The 23,700-nt window shown below is 44.3% G+C and overlaps 1 protein-coding gene and 1 pseudogene across 1 annotated transcript; one reads left to right on the top strand and one right to left on the bottom strand.

Annotated features, from left to right (window-relative positions):
* Positions 1 to 466: 466 nt before the first annotated feature.
* On the bottom strand, positions 467 to 601 carry LOC139264915 (U2 spliceosomal RNA; annotated as a pseudogene).
* Positions 602 to 757: 156 nt separating this feature from the next.
* LOC139264120 (histone H4-like) lies at positions 758 to 23,345 on the top strand. The gene is made up of 4 exons (XM_070880212.1): positions 758 to 895; positions 8,416 to 8,506; positions 22,766 to 22,829; positions 23,036 to 23,345. The coding sequence occupies exons 1-4, from the start codon at positions 758 to 760 to the stop codon at positions 23,343 to 23,345; spliced, it is 603 nt and encodes a 200-aa protein (XP_070736313.1).
* The last annotated feature ends 355 nt before the right edge of the window (positions 23,346 to 23,700 follow it).

Below are 23,700 nucleotides of genomic sequence, written 5' to 3'. Positions count from 1 at the left end.
TCTGCACTGTGATAGTGCGTCTTCTCTGCGATGGGAGGGTGAAGAGTGGCTCCCAAGTTAGCACTGAATGCAGCGGTTCACTGGCCTCCTTCAAACCCTTGAGGAACTTCAGGCAGAGGGCGACGGTTCTGAAGGTCACATCGAAATAACCTCTCTTCGGAAGGCGAAGATGTCGGCGACTTTCATGCCACATGTTCCCAGCAGGATTTTCTTCACGAACAGGTCCCGGTTGATGGTTGTCTGTCCATCCACTTTCTTTACCGTCACTCGGATGGTGTTTCTGACACCCTGGTTCGCCGCTCAGTTGGCCGCCATCCGGGTTGCAGATTCCTCCTTTCGATGTGTATTTTGGCCAAAGTCCTCAATCTGTCGTTGCGCCAGTCCGGGGCTTGAGGCCCGCCCCCTGACAGGCCTGCAGGCCCGCCGAATGGTCGGTCAACATGCAGATTTTCCTCTTCTCTCCAATTGGCGCTTGGCTCAAGCCAAAGGCCAGAGCCAGCAAAACTAGAAAAACCAAATTTCTGCAAATCAGTCAATTTGCATATAAATGCCCAATCAACAGATACTACACTCAATCTTAGCCAAAAGGCCGAGAAGCGAGAAAGCAATGCATGAAAAGAGGCAGCACTTTCTTTCAGGCAAAGCCTCAGGCAATAGCACTTTCTTTCAAGCAAAGTATTCTGCTGCTGCTGGCCTTTGACAATGGGTCTTCTTTATCCCAAAAACCCACTTGCAATCTTAGAACAGATTTAACATGATGACCGCATCAAATGAATATGATGGCTGCATCTTGGAACAGATTGAATATGATGGCCGCATCAAATGTGAACTCTTGATGGCTAATTGTTTCCCATCTGGAGTCATTGTTCATGATAGTTATGAGATCCTTTACAAGGTTAGTTTTCTATTAGTATTCATATCTGCGTGGCTCAGGGTCCGGTCCATTGTCTAGGCCTACCTTGACACCAGCCTTTCTGGAGCCACAGTCCAGGGTACGTTCTTTAAACAATGTAACCCCTTATGGTAAATGAATATATAAATGTTCCTGTATCTTTTCAGGCAGGAAACCATTGAAGGTGTGAATGTCTCTCTTTGGCTGCCATTGTCTGGTGATTCAGCTCGATGGCAGATATCCTGTCCTTCATGATGTCTGATGGTTTGGCTGTAAATGTAAGAATTAACTCTTTCCTGCCCAGCTCTTTTTGCATGCTGTAACGCAGTTCTGCGTTTTTATATTCAATAGTCCAATTTTTGCCGTTGGGAAGGAGGACCGGATCCTACAGCTTATATTTAGAAAGTAAGTGGTATATGCATTACTTTACATATTCATGAGGGTAAAATGAGGTATGTTTCATGGTGTTATACAGTTTACTGTTCAATCATCTGTCTTAAATAAATAAAACCACTTGTTGGTCCCGTGCCTGAATGACAAAGACCCTCAGGTAAGAGAGTTGATCCAGTCCACTTTCTGAGTGCAGAATCATGTAGTGGCATGTGATACAGCCCAGTAGCTGGTATATTGAGTAAAGGTTACTGTTTTGATTTCAGGGTATTGCTACCATTTACCTAGATATTGGGCAGAAAGGGTGCTGCCTGAATTAAAGGGGACGCAAGGTCTGCTTCTGACCAGTGGCTTATGGATGGCTGGTGACGCTGAATCTAAAGTATTAAAAAAAAGCATGAGGGTGGGAGAAGTTTACTGGGATCTGGACAACAATCATAGACTGAAGACAACTTAAAAGTTTAACATTTGAACAGTAACAAAGAGTGATAAAATAATCCTGAGTTCAGAAAGAATTAAAGAAATAATTCGTTATCTTATTTGGCAACAGAGGAAAAAGTAAAAGATTGAGAATTTCAACTGAGTGATTGAGAGTTTCAACTAGAGTTGGTGCAACATAGACAATTTAATTTGGTGCCATGGGCTCCACAAGAACTTTGAACACAGGGAGTACATTCACTTTCTCCTTGCTCCTGATACCAACAAATGCCTTTCTCATTTGCAGCCAAGTATGAGGGAGCTGGATGACTGCATTAACTTGGTTAGCAAGCTCCATCCATGCAGCTAGCACCTGTACATTTACTGGAGTGTGGCCTTCAGCCTAAATAGGCCATTGCTTCACAAGATGGGAGTGATGAAATGTGGCTCTGTAGCACCGTTTTTTGGCCAACATATTTGTAAAGGGGTTAGCACATGCACCAACAACCACCGGCAGTATGCAGAGTAGGCAGATCATGACGTCAGTCAGCATGCAACATTGATTTGACGCCAGCACTGCCATTTTGGAGATCCACGCTCTGGCCGACACCCTCTCTTAACCTCCAACAACTTAACACGCATTCAATGGCACGAAGGACCCCCCACCCCCACCAACACTATGTAAAGGGATCATTAACTATAGGTTGCTGGATTATTTCTTCCGGGTGTTACTGCAATTTTACACATTTTGGGTGCTTTTCCATACTTGTTCAAAGTTTCAATAGTCTGCAGGGAGTGGTCTGGCTGGTGCGGAAGTACTTTAGTGGTGACTTAAAGGCTTGTGCACAAACCAGTTGCTTATAGACATGGGTGGTCTAGTAGGGCTTCCTCTTGGCCATGCGCATGACTGGAAGTATGAGCAGAGGCCACACAGAACAGGACAAGCTACTTGAAGAGGAAGGAGGGGGTGCGTAAGGGCTCTCATCAGAGGCTATATCCGCAGAGGGTCATTAAGGAGCAGATCTGCCGGAACACAGATTGCTATAGTGCTGTGATGTCCTGGAGGCCCCTTTGCACACTGGCATCGAGAGCCATGATGGCAGCAGTCTGAGCTTCCACTGCAGCATTCAGACATTGGGTGGATACTCTTCTGCTGCAATGGAAGCTGAGACAACGGCCATCAGGTGCTGCATCATGGTTGGCTCAACAGATGTGTTGATGGAGGTAGCTACCCATTCCATGTTGGAAAGGATGGGCTCCAATCTCTGCGCAAAGCCCTGTGCCAAATTGGTGCTGGACTTCTCCATGCTCCTTGATATTCAGCGCGGACTTTCCGGCAGGCTTTCCAGTGCACCAAACATCTGGGTGTGTACACCCATCAGCTGCCTTCTGTGGCCTGGCCCATCGAAGTCCTCATCTGAGTCCTCTGCAGCAAAACGAGTGTGCGACCTCACCCTCCAGCAAGCTAGCACCTGCGCTAACCTTTCCTCCTGTCCTGGCTCCAACGCATTTGTGCCCGGTGTCTCACCATGTGCAGATCCTGCTGCACATAACAATTATTATAATAAGCAGGCAGTACGAGTGTGAAATCGAGTGATGGTGTTTCTTCTCCTTCATCACTCCTCTCCCTCTTCGTGGCCAATCATTGGCTGAGCAGGCTGGATTTCTTGGGTGTCTGAAATTAGGAAGGCACAAGGGTAGGGTTATGGTGAGGGGAGGAGCAAGAGGTGCATGCTTACATGTTCAGGTTATAAATCAGAAGAAATTGTGAGATGAGGGCGAAGTGGGATGTGAAAAGGAGGATAACATGAGGACGCCAACATCTTGTATTCTTTCAGCCCTGCCACTGGCCAAGGGCTCAGCCATGCCCCTACCAAGAATGGCCAGCACTGTCTCCTCCAAGCGGCTGAGATGAAGCTAGGAATGTGAGGTGTGCCTCATGTTTGGTAGAGATTGTTGGTAGGTGAGTGGGGGGGGGGGGGTCGGTGACAGTGTGTGGTGCAGTGAATAGGAGTCAGATCTTGAAGATGTATTCACTGAACTTGATCACTTGTCTGAGGCCATGAAATGTATTCGGGCACTGGAGACAGGTCCTGGGGGGGGCGGCACTGCTGGTAATGACCGCACCTGGGCGATCTGATCCCATATCCTTCTTTCTGGAGGGCCTTCTGGCCCTCGTGGGAAGAGAACCTCTCTTGTGGTGTTGGGAGGAGCTCTTCAACCACAGGGAGAAGATGATTGAGGAGGATTCTTGCAATGACTTTTCCAGTGGCCGACAGCAGGGAGATTCCTCTGTAGTTACCGCAGTCGGACTTGTCTCCTTTTTTGAAGATGGTCACGATTACGGCATCTCTGAGATCTCTTGGCATGCTCTCCTCCTTCCAGATAAGAGAGCTGAGATCATGCATTCATGATAATAGTGCTTCTCCATCATACTTTAGTGCCTTGGCAGGGATTCCATCTGCTCCTGATGCCTTGTTGTTCTTGAGTTGATGGGTGGCCTTTTCTACCTCGTGCAGGGCTGGGGTTTTGCTGAGATGGTGGCTGGTAGCATGCTGTGGGATGGAATTGAGGACACTCACGTCGAAGCAAAGTCTCGGTTCCTTCAACCACTGTCTGCCCCATCTGTGACAGAGACTATAATTCGCACATTGGTCTGTACAACCACCTGAGAACTCACTTTTAGAGTGGAAGCAAGTCTTCCTCGATTTTGAGGGCCTGCCTATGATGATAATGTAGTGTTGACTCTCTGCACAGAGCTGGAGTGCTGCAGGGCTACGGGGGAAGGGCAGGTGAGTGGGATTAGCTGAAGTGCTGTTGCAGAGAGCCGGCACAGGCTTGATGGGCCAAATGGTCTCCTTCTGTGCTGTAACCATTCTAAGACCCTGGGTGCCCTTTCCCTGGCCTGTTGAGCCACTTGTGTTAATACTGAAGTACTTTTCCCATCTTTTATGTGCAGAAGGCAATTCAGCTTTAAGAGCTGGAGACTGCCTTGAAAAGCAGCAGGCTAGCTTTAAATAAAGCTAGCTTCACTCCAGCTATGCAAACTTCGGCCCCTTGCTGAGTGCACTGCCAGTCTGCAGTGTGTTCATCGCTAGGCTATGCGCTCCTATCATGTTAATTAGCAGACAGCAACAAATTGGCAGCTGTGGGCATATCTCATATTGCGGTACCCGCGCCCGTTTTTGTGCCTTATCAAATTTCACCTCCATAGTGTTATCATGAATATTAACACCTTACATGCTGTTTTTAGCAATGGAAATTAAAACTTCATACAAACAGAAGTATATTTTTGTCACAGCAGCTCACAAACCCATCTTCCTCATCTCAAGTTATGCAGTGCAATCAGAACCTCAAAGGAATACCCATCATTACCCCAGTGTAAGCCGCAAAGTCAAAGCCACCAAAAATAATGCGTGTATTGTTGGTGGAATCAAACATTGATGACGACCCAGCAAAACATAATACATAGAGTAAAATGTAATAAGGAGTTCATGCAAGTGCAAAGTAATCGATGATTGGGAAATCAGACACAGTGGGAAGTATAGCTGAGGGCCTAATTTCCTGACCACTGCCCTTGAGGCTATGTGCCACCAATGGAGTCTTGGAAAATTTCCCCATAAGTAAAGACAGAAAATGCTGGAAATGGACAAGATGTCCATGGAAAGAACAGCTACATTGTTAGGACATTTTGAGGTGTGTTTTTGGGTAGTTTAGAATTTTCTAAATGGTTTTTAAAAGAGGGGTTAGTAAGTTTTAGAATGTCTTCCTTTTGTAGCAGATGACCAACATCTCTTGAATACCACAACTTCTTTATGGAGCCCTTGTATAAAAAAAAGCTTATTTTGTTGGCGAATTCTAGGGCTGTATTGGAAAAAGACATGGCTACAAAGCTTTAATCTAACGTGTATGATATGCTGGTCTGCTATAAATAAAGCATGATTCTCACTCCAGTTCAAATACTTGATTTTGATGTCCAGACCTGCAGTTTGCTGCTGCTTGCATGGCATCTGCCATCAGCCTTCATTTGAGAATTAATCACTGAAACTAAAATAAAATCATTTCCGAATGCCACTTGAAGAGTGATGCAGGTTGAACAGTTTCATTGATGCAACCTTAGGGTTCAGATGCGGTTTATAAACTGCCCTTTGGTCTCATGGTTTTCGCCCATTAAAACTGTGTTCCTCCTGTGTCAGACTTCAACCCATGTGATATCCTTCATGTGTTGTGTACAGTTTTTGTATATATAGTCCCATTTTATCAGCCTCTAATGATACAAAGCTATGAAACAGACCTGCACAAATTGCATTTCACTCGGATTCAAATGCTTGGTCATTAAACTGATGAGTTTCATTTCATCCTGGAAGAGAGACTGATAGCCGATTTCCTACAGGGAGTGTTAATGAGGTGGCTTCTCTTGTCATTTTAATGCACATATTATTTCCACCGAGGTCAAATTTTCTCATTCAAATAATAATTTTGTCCCAATCTTGTAAAAAACAGCAGTTTAAAACATCTCAGTAGAGCTGCCTTCTAAATTGTTCGTATCAGCGCAAGTGTGAAAGATTGATAGTTAATTTATTAAAGTATGTTCAAGTCCCCTGCTAAATGTAAGCTATCTCACAGAAAAGAGTGAATTAGAACAGCTTTTCATAATCATCAAGACCCTTAAACTAGAGTTTGACCAGTTTATCCTTTTTTTATTCATTCACAGGATGTGGGCATCACCAGCAAGGCCAACTTTTATTGCCAATCCCAAATTGCCCTCAAGAAGTGGTGGTGAGCTGCCTTTCTTGAATACAACTGATAGGCCATTTCAAGCACATTGTTGTGGGTCTGGGGTCACATGTAGGCCAGACTGGGTAAGGATGGCAGATTTCCTTCCCTAAAGGACATTAGTGAACCAGATGGGGTTTTTACATTACTGCAACAAGCTTTTTATTCCAGATTTATTTAATTATTTGAATTTAAATTCCCCAGCTGCTGTGGGATTTGAACTCATGTCTCCAGATCATTAGTCTAGGTCTCTGGATTACTAGTTCAATAACATAACCACCAAGCTGCCATTCCCTTCTTCTCATAAACAAGCATTTGGAACTTACCATCTTCCTTTATTCTACAGTTGTGCAATCCCTGTTATGACTATGCGTATTTAAAGAACTGATTTGACAAGGGTAGTCATCTCCTTAACATTCCTTGCAGGAAGCTCTTTTTTAGTTTCTCTTCCAGAAGGCTATGAAACTCATGGTAAGAAGTTTATTTATGTCCTCAAATCAGATTCTGCAACATTGTGCTCTCTTAAGACTGTAATCATTTTATACATGTGGAATATTGATGCTATAGGCTGTATAGCCACAAACTAAATACTGCTCTACTACATTCACACCAGGAATTAAAACAACAGACTATAATCATGGTTGCCACTAACAATTGCTTAGGAACTGTTTGGAATTGGCCAATCACTTTCTTTCACCTCTCTCTTCTCTTGTTTTCCTCTCCTCTCCTTTCTCCTGCTCCTCAAAAATGCAAAACAAACCAGTGCAAAGAAGAAAAGGCTTTGGGAGTCTGCATGATGTACTGGGTGAGCACTATGCCCTTTCACCTCAGTGACCTACATTTCATTCTAACCCACACTGATGGGATGAAATCTGTTTGCTGGCTGTACGAGTCCTAAGTAAAATGAGCTTTGGCACCCTCAAACCAATTATGTATGGTGTAACCAGATGTGGAGTATTCTACTCCAACATGTACCTTAATCCCAAATCTCAGGCAAGCTCTGCATCCGAGTGTGTTTTCTTGACTGGGGAGATTTTTCAGGCTGACTGACACTGGTTAAGAAAATTGGAAAAAGTATTCCATTCCCCAGCTATCACTTTAATTAGCACAAAACCCACCTCCCCTCCATAAAATAAAAGGCACCAGAATTGAGTTTCAAACCTATAATAAATGGCTATTTTCCTATGCTCGCAGTTTTAATGAAAAGTAGATGTGGGTATAAAGCATGTCAACTTGCTTTAATAATTGAATATCGTTTTTTACTAAAATTAGAAAATGGGGGAAAACATACTTCCAAGATGGAAAGGAAATGCTTTAACTGTCACCACATTATTCTAGAATCTGGAAATATTTACCCCCAATCTCAGAAATGTGGAAATGAGATGCATCATTTCTCCTTGTAGCCACAGTCTTATGTTCCATTATGGGAAATCAAATTAACCATGAACTGTCTGTATTTTATACAATAGTCCATAAAGTGGAGTTTACCCATTAGCTTTTTGTAAATTTTGACAAGTAAAAATAGACAAGCTGGAGCATATAAACACCAGTGGGTTCCACTGTATGATACTTAGGTTTGTTTGTGGCAAGCAAATCCAAATTTATGGGAAGGTTATTATGTTAAAAATTACTGTAGCAAATCTCTCATGTTTTCCATTGTGCAATATTTTCTTTTTACAGAAAGTTTGCAACTTTACAATAATAAATTTTTTTGTGTACTTCCACTCTCCCCCTTCTTTGTCTGACTATGAGGAGGAGAGGTGACATTTTGCCAGGCTGCTGCCAATAATGCTGTTAACTAACTGCTAGCAGACCAGCCTGGGGTAACTTGGCCTTTGTTTGACAGAGCTCATGTGGAAAGCTTATGGCAGTTCTGAAAATTAATAATATTAGGCTGTGGTCTTTCCGTCTGTTGCTTTCCATTTCATATTTATTTTCAGGTGAAGCACTTTAGACGCAAAATTAATTACAGGTACTCCAGCTATGCCCGAGCCATTGAGATCGAAACATCAATAGTAAATGAACATCCAGGTTTCTGAACTGATATGAATTTTCATTCATTATTTTATTTACCTCCTTCTGACATGTAGAGAGACAACAACTCACACAGTAAATAAAATTGAATAAAATAAAAGGTAAAATAGTTCCTAAGAAAATAACATTTGACCCACAATGAATTTTGCCACTGACACAAAATTGGGTGTGATAAATTGTGACCAGGGTTAAGATGGACTGCAAGAGGATATAGATATGATGGCCGGATGGGCAGATACATGGCTGGTGCAGTTTGATCCGTAAAATATAATGCAATACATTTTGGAACTTAAAATAGAGACAGGAAATAAATTAGGGCTGTCAACCAATTAAAAAAAATAATCGCAATTAGAAACATAGAAACATAGAAATTTACAGCGCAGAAGTAGGCCATTTCGGCCCATTGTGTCCGCGCCAGCTGACAAAGAGCCGCACGGCCCTTGGTCAGCAGCCCTAAAGGTTACATATAAACCTATGAACAATGACGGAAAGGCAAAGAGCACCCAGACCAACCAGTCCGCCTCACACAACTGCGACACTCCTTATACTGAAAAACATCTACACTCCATCCCTACTGGAGCCAAGTGATCTCCTGGGAGAGGCAAAAACCAGATAAAAACCCAGGCCAATTTAGGGAGAAAAATTCTGGGAAAATTCCTCTCCGACCCATCCAGGCAATCGACACTAGTCCAGGAAATCACCCTGGCCGTATTCTATTCCCTGCAATACTTATCATTATATCTGTGCCGTCCAACAAAAGGTCATCCAGTCTAATCCCAATTACCAGCTCTAGGTTACTGCACTTTAAGTGCTCATCTAACCATCTCTTAAAAGTGATGAGGGTTTCTGCATTCACCACTCTTCCAGGCAGCGAGTTCCAGATCCCCAGAACCCTCTGCATAAAGAAGCCCCCCTTAAATCTCCTCTAAACCTTCCACCAACCACCTTAAAACTATGCCTCCTCGTAATAGACCCCTCCACCAATGGAAATAGACACTTATTATCCACTATGTCCAGGCCCCTCCTTATTTTGTACACCTCGATGAGGTCTCCTCTCAACCTCCTCTGTTCCAACGAGAACAAACCCAGCCTATCCAATCTATCCTCATAACTAAGATTCTCCATTCCAGGCAGCATCCTAGTAAATCTCTTCTGCACCCTCTCTCGTGCAATCACGTCCTTCCTATAATATGGTGATCAGAACTGCATGCAGTACTCCAGCTGTGGCCTAACCAAAGTATTATACAATTTAAGCATAACCTCCCTGTTATTATATTCTATGCCTCGGCCAATAAAGGCAAGCATTCTATATGCCTTCTTAACCATCTTATCCACCTGGCTTGCTACTTTCAGGGGCAAGCACTCCAAGATCCCTTTGTTCATCTACACTATTAAATGGCCTACCGCCTTTCCTTATTAGCCCTCCCAAAGTGCATCACCTCACACTTCTCTAAATTAAATTCCATTTGCCACTACTCTGCCCATCTGACCAGTAGATTGATATCCTACTGCAGCTCATGACCTTCCTCTTTATTATCAACCAGATAGCCAATTTTAGTGTCGTCTGCAAACTTCTTAATCATACTCCCTATATTCAAATCTAAATCGTTGATATATACCACAAAAAGCAAGGGACCCAGTACTGAGCCCTGTGGGAACCCCATTGGAAACATCCTTCCAGTCACAGAAACATCCATCTATCATTACCCTTTGCTTCCTACCTCCAGACCAATTTTGGATCCAATTTGCTACTTTGCTCTGTATCCCATGGGCTTTAACCTTCATGACCAGTCTACCATGTGGGACCTTATCAAAAGCCTTGTTAAGGTCCATATATACTACATCGTACGCACTACCCTCATCGACCCTCTTAGTTATCTCCTCAAAATATTCAATCAGATTAGACAAACACGATCTTCCCTTAACAAATCCGTGCTGACTGCCCCTAATTAATCTTTGGCTTTCCAAATGCAGATTTATCCTTTCTTTCAGGATTTTTTCCAATAATTTTCCCACCACTGAGGTTAGGCTGACCGGCCTGTAATTACTCGGCCTATCCCTTTTTCCCTTCTTAAACAAGGGTACTACATTAGCAGTCCTCCAATCCTCCGGCACCATGCCCAGATCCAAAGAGGACTGGAAAATGATGGTCAAGGCCTCTATTATTTCCTCCTTTACTTCGCTCAACAGCCTGGGATGCATTTCATCCAGGCCTGGGGAGTTATCTACTTTCAAAGCTGCTAAATCCCTTAATACTTCCTCTCTCACTTTATTTATTTCACCCAGAATATCACACTCCTCCTCGATAGCAGTATCTGCATTGCCCCTTTCCTTTGTGAAAACAGATGCAAAGTATTCATAAAGAACCTTCCCAACATCTTCCGCCTCCACACAAAGATTACCCTCATGGTATCTAATAGGCCCTACCCTTTCTTTAGTTACCCTCTTACTCTTAATATATTTATAGAACATCTTGGGGTTTTCCTTAATTTTACTGGCCAAGAATTTCTCATGCTCTCTCTTAGCATTCTTAATGTCCTTTTTAATTTTGTCTCTTAACTTTCTATATTCCTCTAAAGATTCTAAAGTATTTAGCCGTTGGTATATGACATAAGTATCCCTTTTTTTCTTAATCCTCCGCTGTAAGTCCTTAGACATCCAGGGGGCTCTAGAAATATTTTTCCCAGCCTTTTTCTTTAAGGGCACATGTTTGGCCTGAGCCTGCCGGATCTCCTCCTTGAATGCCTTCCACTGTTCCAACACTGATTTACCTTCAAGTAGCTGTTTCCAGTCCACTATGGTCAAATCACTCCTTAACTTAACAAAATTAGCTTTTCCCTAATTCAGAACTTTTATTCCAGGCCTATTCTTGTCCTTATCCATAACCAACTTGAATCTGAATCCACTAGCACCCAAGTGCTCTCCCACTAATACCCTTTCAACCTGCCCAGTTTCATTCCCCAAAACTAAATCCAAGACCGCCCCCTCTTGAGTTGGGCTTGCTACATACCGACTAAAAAAATTCTCTTGAATGCATTTCAAGAATTCCACACCCTCTATACCCTTCACACTAAATTTGTTCCAATCAATATTTGGATAGTTAAAATCCCCTACTATTACTACCCTATGGTTTTTAGACTTCGCAGCAATTTGCCTACATATTTGCTCCTCTATCTCCCTCCCACTGTTTGTGGGTCTATAATACATGCCCAGCAGTGTGATAGCCCCTTTTTTATTTTTTAATTTGACCCATATGGCCTCATTTGATGATCCCTCTAACATATCATCCCTCCTCACCACTGTAATAGTTTCTTTAATCAGTACCGCAAAGCCCCCCGCCCTTTTTACCCCCCTCGCTATGTCTTGTGATTCAAATTTTAAATCTCCAGTAGTCTTGGTTTTAATCACATATTTAATTGATACAATTACTGCATCCATCTCATTCAAGATGTTTTAGTACTGATACTACTATTATCATCCAAAAACAACTAAGCATTAAAACCCAGGAATTTATACAAGACCTATTGTGTACAGTTTTGGACACATTCGTTATAGGAAGGATATAAAATCAATTGAAAAGGGGCAGCAAAGATTCACTAGGCTGTTACCAGGGGTAAGGGGTTACGAAGAGAGAGAGACTTGAGAAGTTAAGTCTTTTTTCATAACAAATGAGAAGGTTAAAGAGGCTTCTGACGAGAAAATAATTATTCATTCCTGGGATGTGGGCATTGTTGGCAAGGCCAGCATTTATTGCCCATCCTTAATTGCCATTGAGGAGGTGGTGGTGAGCTGCCTTCTTGAACTGCTGCAGTCTGTGTGGTGAAGGTACTCCCATTGTGCTGTTAGAGAGAGAGTTCCAGGATTTTGACCCAAGCAACGATGAAGCAATGGCGATATATTTCCAAGACAGGCGTGACTTGGAGGGCAACCTGGAGGTGATGGTGTTCCCAGGCCCCTGCTGCCCTTGTTCTTCTAGGTGGTAGAGGTCACGGGTTTGGGAGGTGCTATCGAAGAAGCCTTGGCTCGTTGCTGCAGTGCATCTTGTAGATGATACACACTGCAGCCACGGTGGGGTGGTGGTGGAGGAAGTGAATACTTAAGGTGGTGGATGGGGTGCCAATCAAGTGGGCTGTTTTGTCCTGAATGGCGTTGAGTGTTGTTGGAACTGCACTCATCCAGGCAAGTGGAGAGTATTCCATCACACTCATGACTTGTGCCTTGTAGATGGTGGAAAAGCATCGGGGAGTCAGGAGGTGAGACATTTGCCACAGAATACCCAGCCTCTGACCTGCTCTTGTAGCTACAGTATTTATGTGGCTGATCAATCAGGATGTTGATGATCGGGGATTCAGCGATGGTAATGCTGTTGAATGGCAAGGGGTGGTGGTTAGAATCTTGTTGGAGATAGTCCTTGACTGACACTTGTGTGGTGCAAATGTTACTTGCCACTTATCAGCCCAAGCCTGAATGCTGTCCAGGTCGTGCTGCATGCGGGCATGGACTGCTCCATTATCTGAGGTGTTGCAAATAGAACTGAATACTGTGCAATCATCAGCGAACATCCCCACTTCTGACCTCAGAATGGAGGGAAGGTCATTGATGATGCAGCTGAAGATGGTTGGGCCTGAGGAACTCCTGCAGCGATGTCCTGGGGCTGAGATGATTGGCCTCCAACAACCACAGCCATTTCCCTTGTACTAGGTCGATGCCAGGTGGTCTGTCCAGTTTTATTCTTACTGTTTTTTGTAGCGGTTTGATACAACTGAATGGCTTGCTAGGCCATTTCAGAGGCCAGTTAAGAGTCAACCACATTGCTGTGGGCCTGGAGTCCATATAGACCAGACCAGGTAAGAAGTGCAGATTCCTTTCCCTAAAGGACATTAGTGAACCAAATGGGTTTTATGAATCATGGTCACTATTACTGATACTAGTTTTTTATTCCAGAATCCACAAGCTGCTGACTCACACAGGTCAGGTTCGATTTTTTCTACCGAGCTGGGAGAGAGGCGGGTGATGTCCGAGGCGGGCCACAGCCCTGCTCCTGGATCCATGTTAGCTTCCCCCATGACTTTCCCTAGATTGGGCTTGTTAAGCCCACCCTGCAAGGTTTCCAGCCAATTAAAAGAAAGCAGGTCTGATGACGTCATCTGATGACATGTCATCCGTCTGCTTTCTTAAAGGGATCATGACCACATACATTTTGACAGTTGTGCTGTCAGTGATCTGCGGCATTGAGGTGTTGCAAACACCGACAAGCATTGCACAATAGTGTAGGGCTGCATCCAGGCTCTCCCATGACTCCCTCTATATGCTTATGGAGGGAGTCACAGCATGCAGGGAGGTTTTCTTCCCTTCCCATGGGCGGAAGAGACCTCCCCAGGACACCAACGCAGCCTGGTTGCACATTGTACAGGAGGGCACAAGCAGGAATGTCGTCAGGAGGAGCTGGCTGTAGTGGCGCAAACCTTTCAATGATCTTAGTAGATCACAAAATGTTGCTGCTGTGTCACTCATCACATCCCCATCACTCTGCCTTCCCTACCCTACCCCTGCACATCCTTACTCACACCAACTTACCTTGCACCTCACCAATCCCTCTGTCTCTATCTACATTATCACATCCCCATTTCACTAGCCACCCCCATACTCACCCTCATCTTTGTCCAATCATACCAACTAACAACACACAAGGGTAGGCACGTGGATGTTATTGCCAATGCTGATGTAAAGTTTCTGCTAATGCATTGTCAAACATTGAAATCTTTATTTTCAACACTTTGTCCTCTTGGACAGATCTGTGTGCACCTTTGGAAGTGGCTTAGTGAGTTTCAATGAATGTTGAGACATAACAGTAAACCCCCTCCCCCCAAAGGTGACGAGTCTGAAAGGAATGGCTTGAGCATTGTAGGGATGCTTTATGATGCTGGTGTGGGGTGGTGCAACCTGGTGCATCATGTGTCAGCCAGGGTGCAAAGCGTCAAGTGAAGTAAATCTGGCCATGGTGAGGCCATCCCTGGTGTCCCTGGAAGCAATGTGGTCAAGTGCTGATGCCCTGTGTCCTGTGATTGCAGAGAAGGTTGCTATTGTTGATGTTGCTGGTGTGCCTGGTGGTGATGGTGTGCCTGGTGATGTTGGTGTTGGGGCTGATCGTGAAGGGATTCTGAAGACCAAGGTGAGATTTTTTCAAGGGCACCGATGCTGGTGGAATAGATGACAGCTGAAGTTGAGAAGACAGAAGCGATCTGTCAGTGGTGAGATAGGTTGTTCCAAGGAGGTGACACTGGATAGAGAGTTCACTGCAAACACTTCAAACCTCCATAAAGCTGAAAAGTGTATTCCAAATCCTGAAGGTTCCAGCTTCTAAGAATGGAAATTGAACAGCTGTGAAATGGTAGCTTTTATACCACTTCTGCAGCTGTTAACTAGTAAATCAATCCAGAGTTGTTGAGAAGCTGACATACTTACCTGACATGTTCCCCGAGGAAGGGGAACCTCGTAAAAAACTTGGTAAAATGGTTAGAACCTGGAAAAATGCTGCTTAAATAGCTTTAAGCAGCTTCATAACTACCTCAACAAAAGCAAAATACTGCAGATACTGGAATCTGAAATAAAAACAGAAAATGCTGGAAATCTCAGTGGGTCAGGCAGCATCTGTGGAGAGAGAAACAGAGTTAATATTTCAGATTGATGACCCTTCGTCAGAACTGGCAATAGTTCGAAATGTAACAGTGTAGGGGATGGATAGAACAAATGAGAAGGTCTGTGATAGGGTGAAAGGCAGAAGAGATTTGAGAGACAAAAGAGATGATGGGCCAAATTGAGATGGTAATAGCACAAGTTAGGAAACAAATGATGAGTGTGATAGAGTGTGAATGGTGGAATAATTACCAACTGCCATGGGAAACAGAGAGAAATAAAATTAAAATAAAAAAGGGGGTGGGGGACAGTTTTTGTAAATCCGTGATATTCAGCGTTCCACAAACCACTGCTCTCGCTGCATCCTGGGATCCACACTCAATGCTATGTGCTGCCACATGCACACTCTCGACCTCTCTCTTCAGCAGCACTGACTCACTCTATCTCTAAACTGTCCTGAGCTGCAATTCCATTTCACCCTTCACCTTATCTGGTGCTTTAACAAAAACTTTATTCCTTCCTTTCAGGTGTAAAGGAATGTAAGCTCCAACAACTCTTGGACCCCAACGCCCTTCTGGAACCTTCTTCCACTTCACTTCCCTCTGTATCCCATTCCTTCCAATCTCATCCCCTGCCGTGTTTTCACTATCCCCTCTGACCTTCCCCTCTCTGATCCCAAACGATCAGTCCTCAGCAAAGGCCTGAGCTTCAACCCCTTACACCCCCACCTCAATGAATTTTGACCTCGGCACAATGCTGAGCTCTTTTTCCACTGCCTTCGCCTCCATGCCCATTTCTTCAGCCGGGAGTCTTTCCCCTGCACAGCTGACCCTTTCTCCCATTTTCAGAATTCTCACTCTACCTGGACCCCTCCCTCTGGCCTCTTACTCTCTCTAGACCTCTTCATTGCAAACTGCCGATGGGACATCGGCCGTCTCAATCTCTCTGCTCCCCTCACTCACTCCAACCGACCTCTCTCTGAACTTGCAGCACACTGCTCGCTCAGACCCAACCCCAACTTTGTCATTAATCCTACTGACAAGGGTGACGCTGTTGTTGTTTAGCGAATCGACCTCTACCTTGCAGAGGCTGATCGTCAACTCTCTGACACCTCCTCCTACCTCCCCCTGGAACATGAGCCCACTACCGAACATCAAACCATCGTTTCCAAGACTGTCACTGACCTGATCTCCTCTGGAGATCTTCCCTCCACAGCCACCAACCTCATAGTTCCCCAACCCCGTACAGTCTGCTTCTACCTCCTTCCCAAGATCCACAAACAGGACTGCCCAGGTAGACCCATCATTTCAGTCAGTTCTTGCCCCACGGAACTTATTTCTTCCTATCTCGACTCTATTTTTTCTCTCATTGTCCACTCTCTTCCCACCTACATCCACGACTCCTCTGCCACATTAACAGTTTTGAATTTTCTGGCCCCAACTGTCTCATTTGCACTATGGACGTCCAATCCCTCTACACTTCCATCCCCCATCAGGGTGGCCTGAGGGCGCTCTGCTTCTTCCTCGAGCAGAGGCCCAACCAGTCCCCATCCACCACCACTCTCCTCTCCGTGGCTGAACTTGTTCTCACATTGAACAACTTGTCCTTTAGCTCCACTCACTTCCTCCAAATTAAAGGTGTTGCTATGGCAATCCATATGGGTCCTAGCTATGCCTGCCTTTTCGTGGGATATGTGGAACATTCTTTGTTCCAATCCTACTCGGGGCCCCTCCCTTACCTCTTTTTCCAGTACATTGATGACTGTATTGGTGCCGTTTCCTGCTCTCGCCCTGAACGAGAAAATGTAATCCACTTTGCATCCAATTTCCACCCTTCCCTCACCTTTAACTGGTCCATCTCCGACTCTTCCCTTCTCTCCCTTAACTTCTCTGTCTCCATTTCTGCGGATAGACTATTGACAAACATTCACTATAAGCCCACTGACTCCCACAGCTACCTGGACAACACTTCCACCCACCCCGCATCCTGCAAGGACTCCATTCTATTCTCCCAGTTTCTCCGTCTGTGTCGCATCTGCTCTGATGACACCACCTTCCACACTAGTGCTCTGACATGTCTTCCTTTTTCCTCAACCGAGGATTGCCCTCCGCCGTGGTTAACATGGCCCTCTACCGTGTCCGTTCTATTTCCCGCACCTCTGCTCTCACTCCTTCCACTCCCTCTCAGAACCATGACAGGGTTCCCCTTGTCCTCACCTTTCACCCCACCAGCCTCCACGTTCAACGGATCATCCTCCGCCACCTCCAGCGTGATCCCACCACTCCTCTTTCAGCTTTCTGAAGGAACCGCTCCCTCCGCGGCACCCTGGTCCATTCCGCAGCCACCCCCAGCACCCCCTCCCCTTCCTACAGCACCTTCCTGTGCAAATGCAGGAGATGCAACACCTGCCCTTTTACCTCCTCCCTTCCCACTGTCCAGGGCCTCAAACACTCTGTCCAGGTGAAACAGCGATTTACTTGTACTTCTTTCAATTTAGTATACTGTATTCGCTGCTCACGATGTGGTCTCCTCTTCATTGGGGAGACCAAACGCAGGTTGGGTGGCTGCTTTGCAGAACACCTCCGTTCAGTCCGTAAACGTGACCCCGAGCTTCCTGTCGCCTGTCACTTTAATTCTCCGCTCCACTCCCACTCTGATCTCTCAACCCTCAGCCTCCTACACTGTTCCAATGAAGCTCAACGCAAGCTCGAGGAACAGCACCTCATCTTTCATTTAGGCACTTTAGAGCCTTCTGGAATCAACATCGAATTTAACAATTTCAGATCATAACCCCTGCCCACATTTTGTTCCCTTTCCTCCCCTTTTTTTACAAAAACTTCCCCCCCCCCACCTTTTTTATTTTTATTTTGTTTCTCTCTGTTTCCCATGGCAACTGGTAATTATTCTGCCATTCACACCCTATCTAGACTCATCTTTTGTTTCCTAACTTGTGCTATTACCATCTCAATTTGGCCCATCGTCCCTTTTGTCTCTCAAATCTCTTCTGCCTTCCACCCTATCACAGACCTTCCCTTTTGTTCATTCCACCTACTTCCCCCTTTCAGGGCCCCAACACTTCCTTAAGAATCTGTTACATTTTGAACTATTGCCAGTTCTGACGAAGGGCCATCGACCTGAAATGTTAACTCTGTTTCTCTCTTAACTACCTCAATTGTCCGAGACGTTGCTTCATGCCAGGTCTGCAATCCGCAGGCAGAGGCGGCACTTGAGAAATTCACAAGGAGGCGGGTTTAGAGCGGACTTCCACCCAGCTGTCAATCACGGCCACTTAGACATCAGGCCCGCCTTCAAACACGCACTCACGGGGCTGGTAAAATTCCGGCTGTAGTTTGCTCCATGGGTGACAGCTGGTACCTTGTTCAAGTGGCTATTCTTTGTGTGAGCTGAGTGCTGAAACCTTTTTGACTGTGGGAAGACGGAAGCAGCCAGAACCTGACCCTGCCCAATGCTCTTTCTTACAGGGTTCACTGGTAGCAATCAGGAGTAAAGAAAGAAAGAAAGACCTGCATTTATATAGCACTTTTCATGATCTCAGGATGTCCCAAAGCACTTTACAGCCAATTAAGTACTTTTGAAGTGTCGCCACTGTTGTAATGTAGGAAACGTGGCAGCCAATCTGCGCACAGCAAGCTCCCACGAACAGCATTGTGATAATGACCAAATAATCTGTTTGTAGATGCTGGTTGAAGGATAAATATTGGCCAGAATATTGCATTTTAAAAAGTTGTATTTTATTCCTTTTCCTTAGCTTTGGGACACTAAGACTGATTGGAGCAACAGTATTGCTGTTCCAGCTGATTCAGTACACAACAGAGTTCAAATATGGAACCTTCTTGGCCTATATAATTTAGTGCAGCATTTTGTGTGGACATTTGTCCATTGAGCAAGAACCCCTTTATAATCAGTTATAGATTGCAACTGGTGTCGAAATTTATGCTAGTCAGAAACGAATGGCAAGGGACAGACATCTTTGCCTTAGATTTACATCATTATGAATTTCTAAATACATAATGCAAATATAGCAATCTGTATGGGTAATACAATAACCTCTCCACAGCCTTGCTGTTATCAAATTAGCTTTCCATGATCTACTTTTATTTCTCCACAAGTGTGGAATGTTCCTTCTTTGAATAAGGAAAAACCAAATCCATCTGTCCTTCTTGTCCATCCCCTTGAGGCTCATTGTCAATATTCATGGAGATGTCTGGATCTTAGACCGTCCGCTTATTCTTCTTATTATGGCAGCTGTATTGTCACCACGATCAGCCTCAGTGTTGCCAGACTTGCTGTGGTGGCCACACAAAGAGGGAAACTTGGGGGAGGGGAAAATTAACATCATAAGCTGGTGACAATCACAAACATTCCCTTACCTAAAAGAATGCTAATAGAAAAAACAATCAGGAATGTTTGAGATAGGATGTAAAGTAAAATAAGAACCATATTTAAATATGTAATAAGTTTAGCTCATTTGAAGGGGGGGAGGGGGGGCGGGAGGAAGGCTGATAGCTCGGTGGATAAGCAGTACTGAACCGTACAAACAAGAAAGTCAAGGTTTGATTTGTAGTCTGCATGTGATGCACTCCACAGTTGGATAGTCTACCACTCTCTAGGTTTACTCATGAAGAATGTCTACTTTACTGAGGTACCTGAGTGACAGTAGAACTGATACAGCTTCCATGTGTCAGCCCTGTCAGGAGAAAAGCGGAAAAAATTAAAATGCATTAAGTTCAAAAATAACATAAACCTTTCTTTTCTAAAGTATGTCAAATACAAAGTAAAATGACTGAAAATGTCTCTTGTGTGCAAAAAACGATTCTTAATGCTAATTTCAGAATTAGAAGAAAATATGGAGCCATGATGATTCCTTAATCCATCTTATCATTTAATAAATTTAAAACAAAATGTCAGACTGGAAAAAAAATTGTGCTGCAGCTGTCAGCAGTCCTCAGAGGATTCAAATGTACTAGCCTGTAGAAGTGCTAAGCTTTGGGGAAGACCCCTAATTAACAGCAGAGATTGCAATCGTGACTGAGATATGGAGATACTGAAATTATACCTTACAATCTAACTTAGACATGTGTGTGTCTGGATTTTTCATCCGTGCCAACAGGTTTAGATTCTTTCTTAATAGGTTAAAGGTGAGTCATAGTGGAAGACGTTGGATGGGCCCCGTGCTGGTAGACAGTGAGTAGGCAGGGTGGTGGGTTTTGAAGAGGAGGGAGAGATAACTGCAAGTTCCTGTTGTCTGCCCAGTGCTAGACTTGTTCAGAGCAAAAAAAACATTGTGGCACTTGCAGGATGTGACCACAGCAGTGGTGACACGACATGGAAAGTGCCCTTGGCTGTTACTTCCACTAGATTTTATTACCGTTACTATATACCAACACTTAAGTTCCCTGTTGAAAAAAAAAGCTCCATTCAATCACATTTTCCACTGGAAACACCTCAGCGCAACGTGTAGCTTTTCAATGAACTGAACTACTTAATTTGCATAGTTAGTCCCCAGTACTGTGTCAGGGTAGCTGCAATCAGGGCTGTCTAGGGAAAGAATAGCAAGCATGTAGGTTCATAGAGTGCTTTGCATGTCACAGGGCATCAGTATGGAAATTAGATTGACCTATCACATCCAGCGAACTGATAAAGTTTTAAACAATACCCCTGGAATGTTTTACATATCGCACTGATGAAACCATCCTAGTGATTCAATGTCATTCGTGCGAGCTCAGCTTGAACAGAGATTAAGGTGAAACTGTGTTTTAAAAGAATTCAGCACTGGCAGGTGAAAATGTGATTCTGGATATCAAAGAAAGATGTTTTGAAGAAACCTGGGGCCTATAGTTTTCATTATTTCTGAACCACCTACACCATGGCAGACCATAAAACTTCCTATCAAATATAATCACATGTTTTTTTAACGTTGGTTTAAAATATATCAATAGTTCCAATTCCAACTTTGTGTTCACCCTCACTCCCCATTTCCAAATCCAGGGATATGTGGGGCCAGGCATTTCAAGCTTGTTGCAGCATGCAGTTAATTTACAAATCCCATCCATTCGCTCAATTAAGAAACTATTATGTTATACAGCATATAAATCCTTAGGAATTAAAATACTGCAGTAATATATAATGTGCATTAACATTTTATATATTAATTCTAAAATTCGTGTAACTGGAAAAATACTTTTCCAATATCTTTCCTTTAATCACAACAGAGACTGCGAGAACTTTAGTTGCGTTCCCAATTAGCACAAGCTCTGTAGTTTGTCACAGTAGTACTGATGTAACAATCTAAAATGTCGAACTTCAAGACCCTCATGTAAAATTGATGTCTTGATATGAAACTTGCAAGATAGTTTTGCAAACATTGGCCTAAACGTTCCTGTGGCAGGGCACTGTTAGTTAGACTTGTCCAGGCCCATTTAATGTCAACAATATTTTGGGCTGCACTGTTGCTGGATGTGGCAGATGGAAATGGTGTGGCACCCTCTACAAGGTATCTGGGACCCGAGTAAACAGGGAAAGGCCAGTGTTTTACCACTGCCACACATCACTGAAATGAAATAGCACAGATTAATCCTTTTTAGTCCTGAATGTCTTTTGGAACTTGTACTGCCAAAAATGATAGCTCTTTCAAAGAGCCGGCACAGCACGATGGGCCTTATGTGTACCTCCTTAACCAATCAGGTTGAAGCATTGTGAAATTAACAGCGCAAGGAATTCAAAATCAAATCAGGTACAGAAGGAGAAATAAAGAGAGAGAAAGAACAGAAGCCTTGAGCAGAGGCCCAGCCAGTCCCCATCCACCACCATCCTCCTCCACCTGGCTGAACTTGTTCTCACATTGAACAACTTCTCCTTCAACTCCACTCACTTCCTTCAAATTAAAGGTGTTGTTATGGGAACCCGCATGGGTCCTAGCTATGCCTACCTTTTCGTGGGCTATGTGGAATATTCTTTGTTCCAATCCTACTCAGGTCCCCTGCGTCACCTTTTTTTCCAGTACATTGATGACTGTATCGGTGCCTTTTCCTGCTCGCGGCTTGAACTAAAACATTTCATTTACTTTGCTTCCAATTTCCACCCTTCCCTCACCTTCACATGGTCCATCTCCAACTCTTCCCTTCCTTTCCTCGACTTATCCGTCTCCATTTCTGGGGATAGGCTATCGACCAGTATCCACTATAAGCCCACTGACTCACACAGCTACCTGGACTACACATCCCCTCACCGCTTCCTGTAAGGACCCTATTCCATTCTCCCAGTTTCTCCAACTCTACCGTATCAGTTCCGACAATGCCACCTTCCATACTAGTGCTTCCGATACGTCTTCCTTTTTCCTCAACCGAGGATTCCCCTCTACCGTGTTTGATTTTGGCCCTCGACCGTGCCTGCTCTATTTCCCGCACTTCTGATCTCACCCCTTCCCCTCCCATCCAGAACCACGATAGGGTTCCTCTTGTCCTCACCTTTCACCCCACCAGCCTCCACGTTCAACGGATCATCTGTTAGAAATCAGGGATGCCTAAAAATGTATATGGTTATGCGATTAAAACTGTGACGGGAAAAAATGCTGTTTAAACTCTGATGTTCGAATTGCAGACGGAAAGTCTCTTCGGATCAGAGAAATGCTTAGAAATGCTAATGTCTTGGTTTCCTACGGAAGGTATAGATCTTTGCACTATATACAATCTCCCTGTTGCTAAGCGATTATCTGTTGTTTTTAAGTTAAGACTTGAACCTTGTTTATGTATTTTTTGTATAATGCTAAGGATAGGATTTGAAGTTAGCTTAACAAAACTGCTGGCGAAGATAATGGATGGAAGTTGAGAGTTAACATAAACATGTTGCTACGTCATAAAGGAGGTAACTGTCGGGCAGAGGGAAAGGCGGCAAGGGGCTGGACAAAGACGGAGCCAGGCGGCACTGCAAAGTGGTGCACAATAACATCCAGGGCATCACCAAGCCGGTCATCCGCCGCCTGGCTCACCGCAGGAGCGTCAAACGCATCTCGGGGCTGATCTACGAGGAGGTGTGCGCGGTGCTGAAGGTCTTCCTGGAGAATGTCATCAGGGACTCAGTCACCTACACCGAGCACGCCAAGCGCAAGACCGTGATGGCCATGGACGTGGTGTACGTGCTGAAACGCCAGGGACGCACCCTGTGTGGGTTCAGTGGTTGAAAATACTTGAAAAGAAATGCTCGGAAGCAAGCAGTTTTATGATTTGGGCCTCATAGTTCAAAGGGTAGAGCTAAGGCTTTGTACTGATTGTACCCGAGAGAATAGGGACAAGAGGGATGAAACAATTTCCACAGGAAGAAACCCTGGGTTAGTGTAAACAGAGAATGACATGTGGTCCAAATCAAATGACATCTTTAGAGTGGGCTTTGTTTCCGGAATCGAGACACAGAACTAGAAACCTTGTTGAATATTACGTTTTTAGGGGAACCTCTCTAGGTCAAAAGGTCTTGTCAATATCCCAGGTCAGGCCCACCCCTAAAAATAGAATAAAGGTAGCCTTCTCAAGGTTGCTCTC

This window comes from Pristiophorus japonicus, chromosome 5 (assembly GCF_044704955.1).
Source record: "Pristiophorus japonicus isolate sPriJap1 chromosome 5, sPriJap1.hap1, whole genome shotgun sequence".
Classification (NCBI taxonomy): Eukaryota; Metazoa; Chordata; class Chondrichthyes; family Pristiophoridae; genus Pristiophorus; species Pristiophorus japonicus.
This window is presented reverse-complemented; position numbering and strand designations above follow the sequence as displayed.

Coding starts and splice junctions, on each gene's coding strand:
- LOC139264120 (XM_070880212.1), top strand. CDS start 758: ATGACCGCATCAAATGAATATGATGGCTGCATCTTGGAACAGATTGAA. Junction 896..8,415: donor GTTATGAGATCCTTTACAAG/GTTAGTTTTCTA, acceptor ATTTATTTTCAG/GTGAAGCACTTTAGACGCAA. Junction 22,830..23,035: donor GTCTTGGTTTCCTACGGAAG/GTATAGATCTTT, acceptor AAGGAGGTAACT/GTCGGGCAGAGGGAAAGGCG.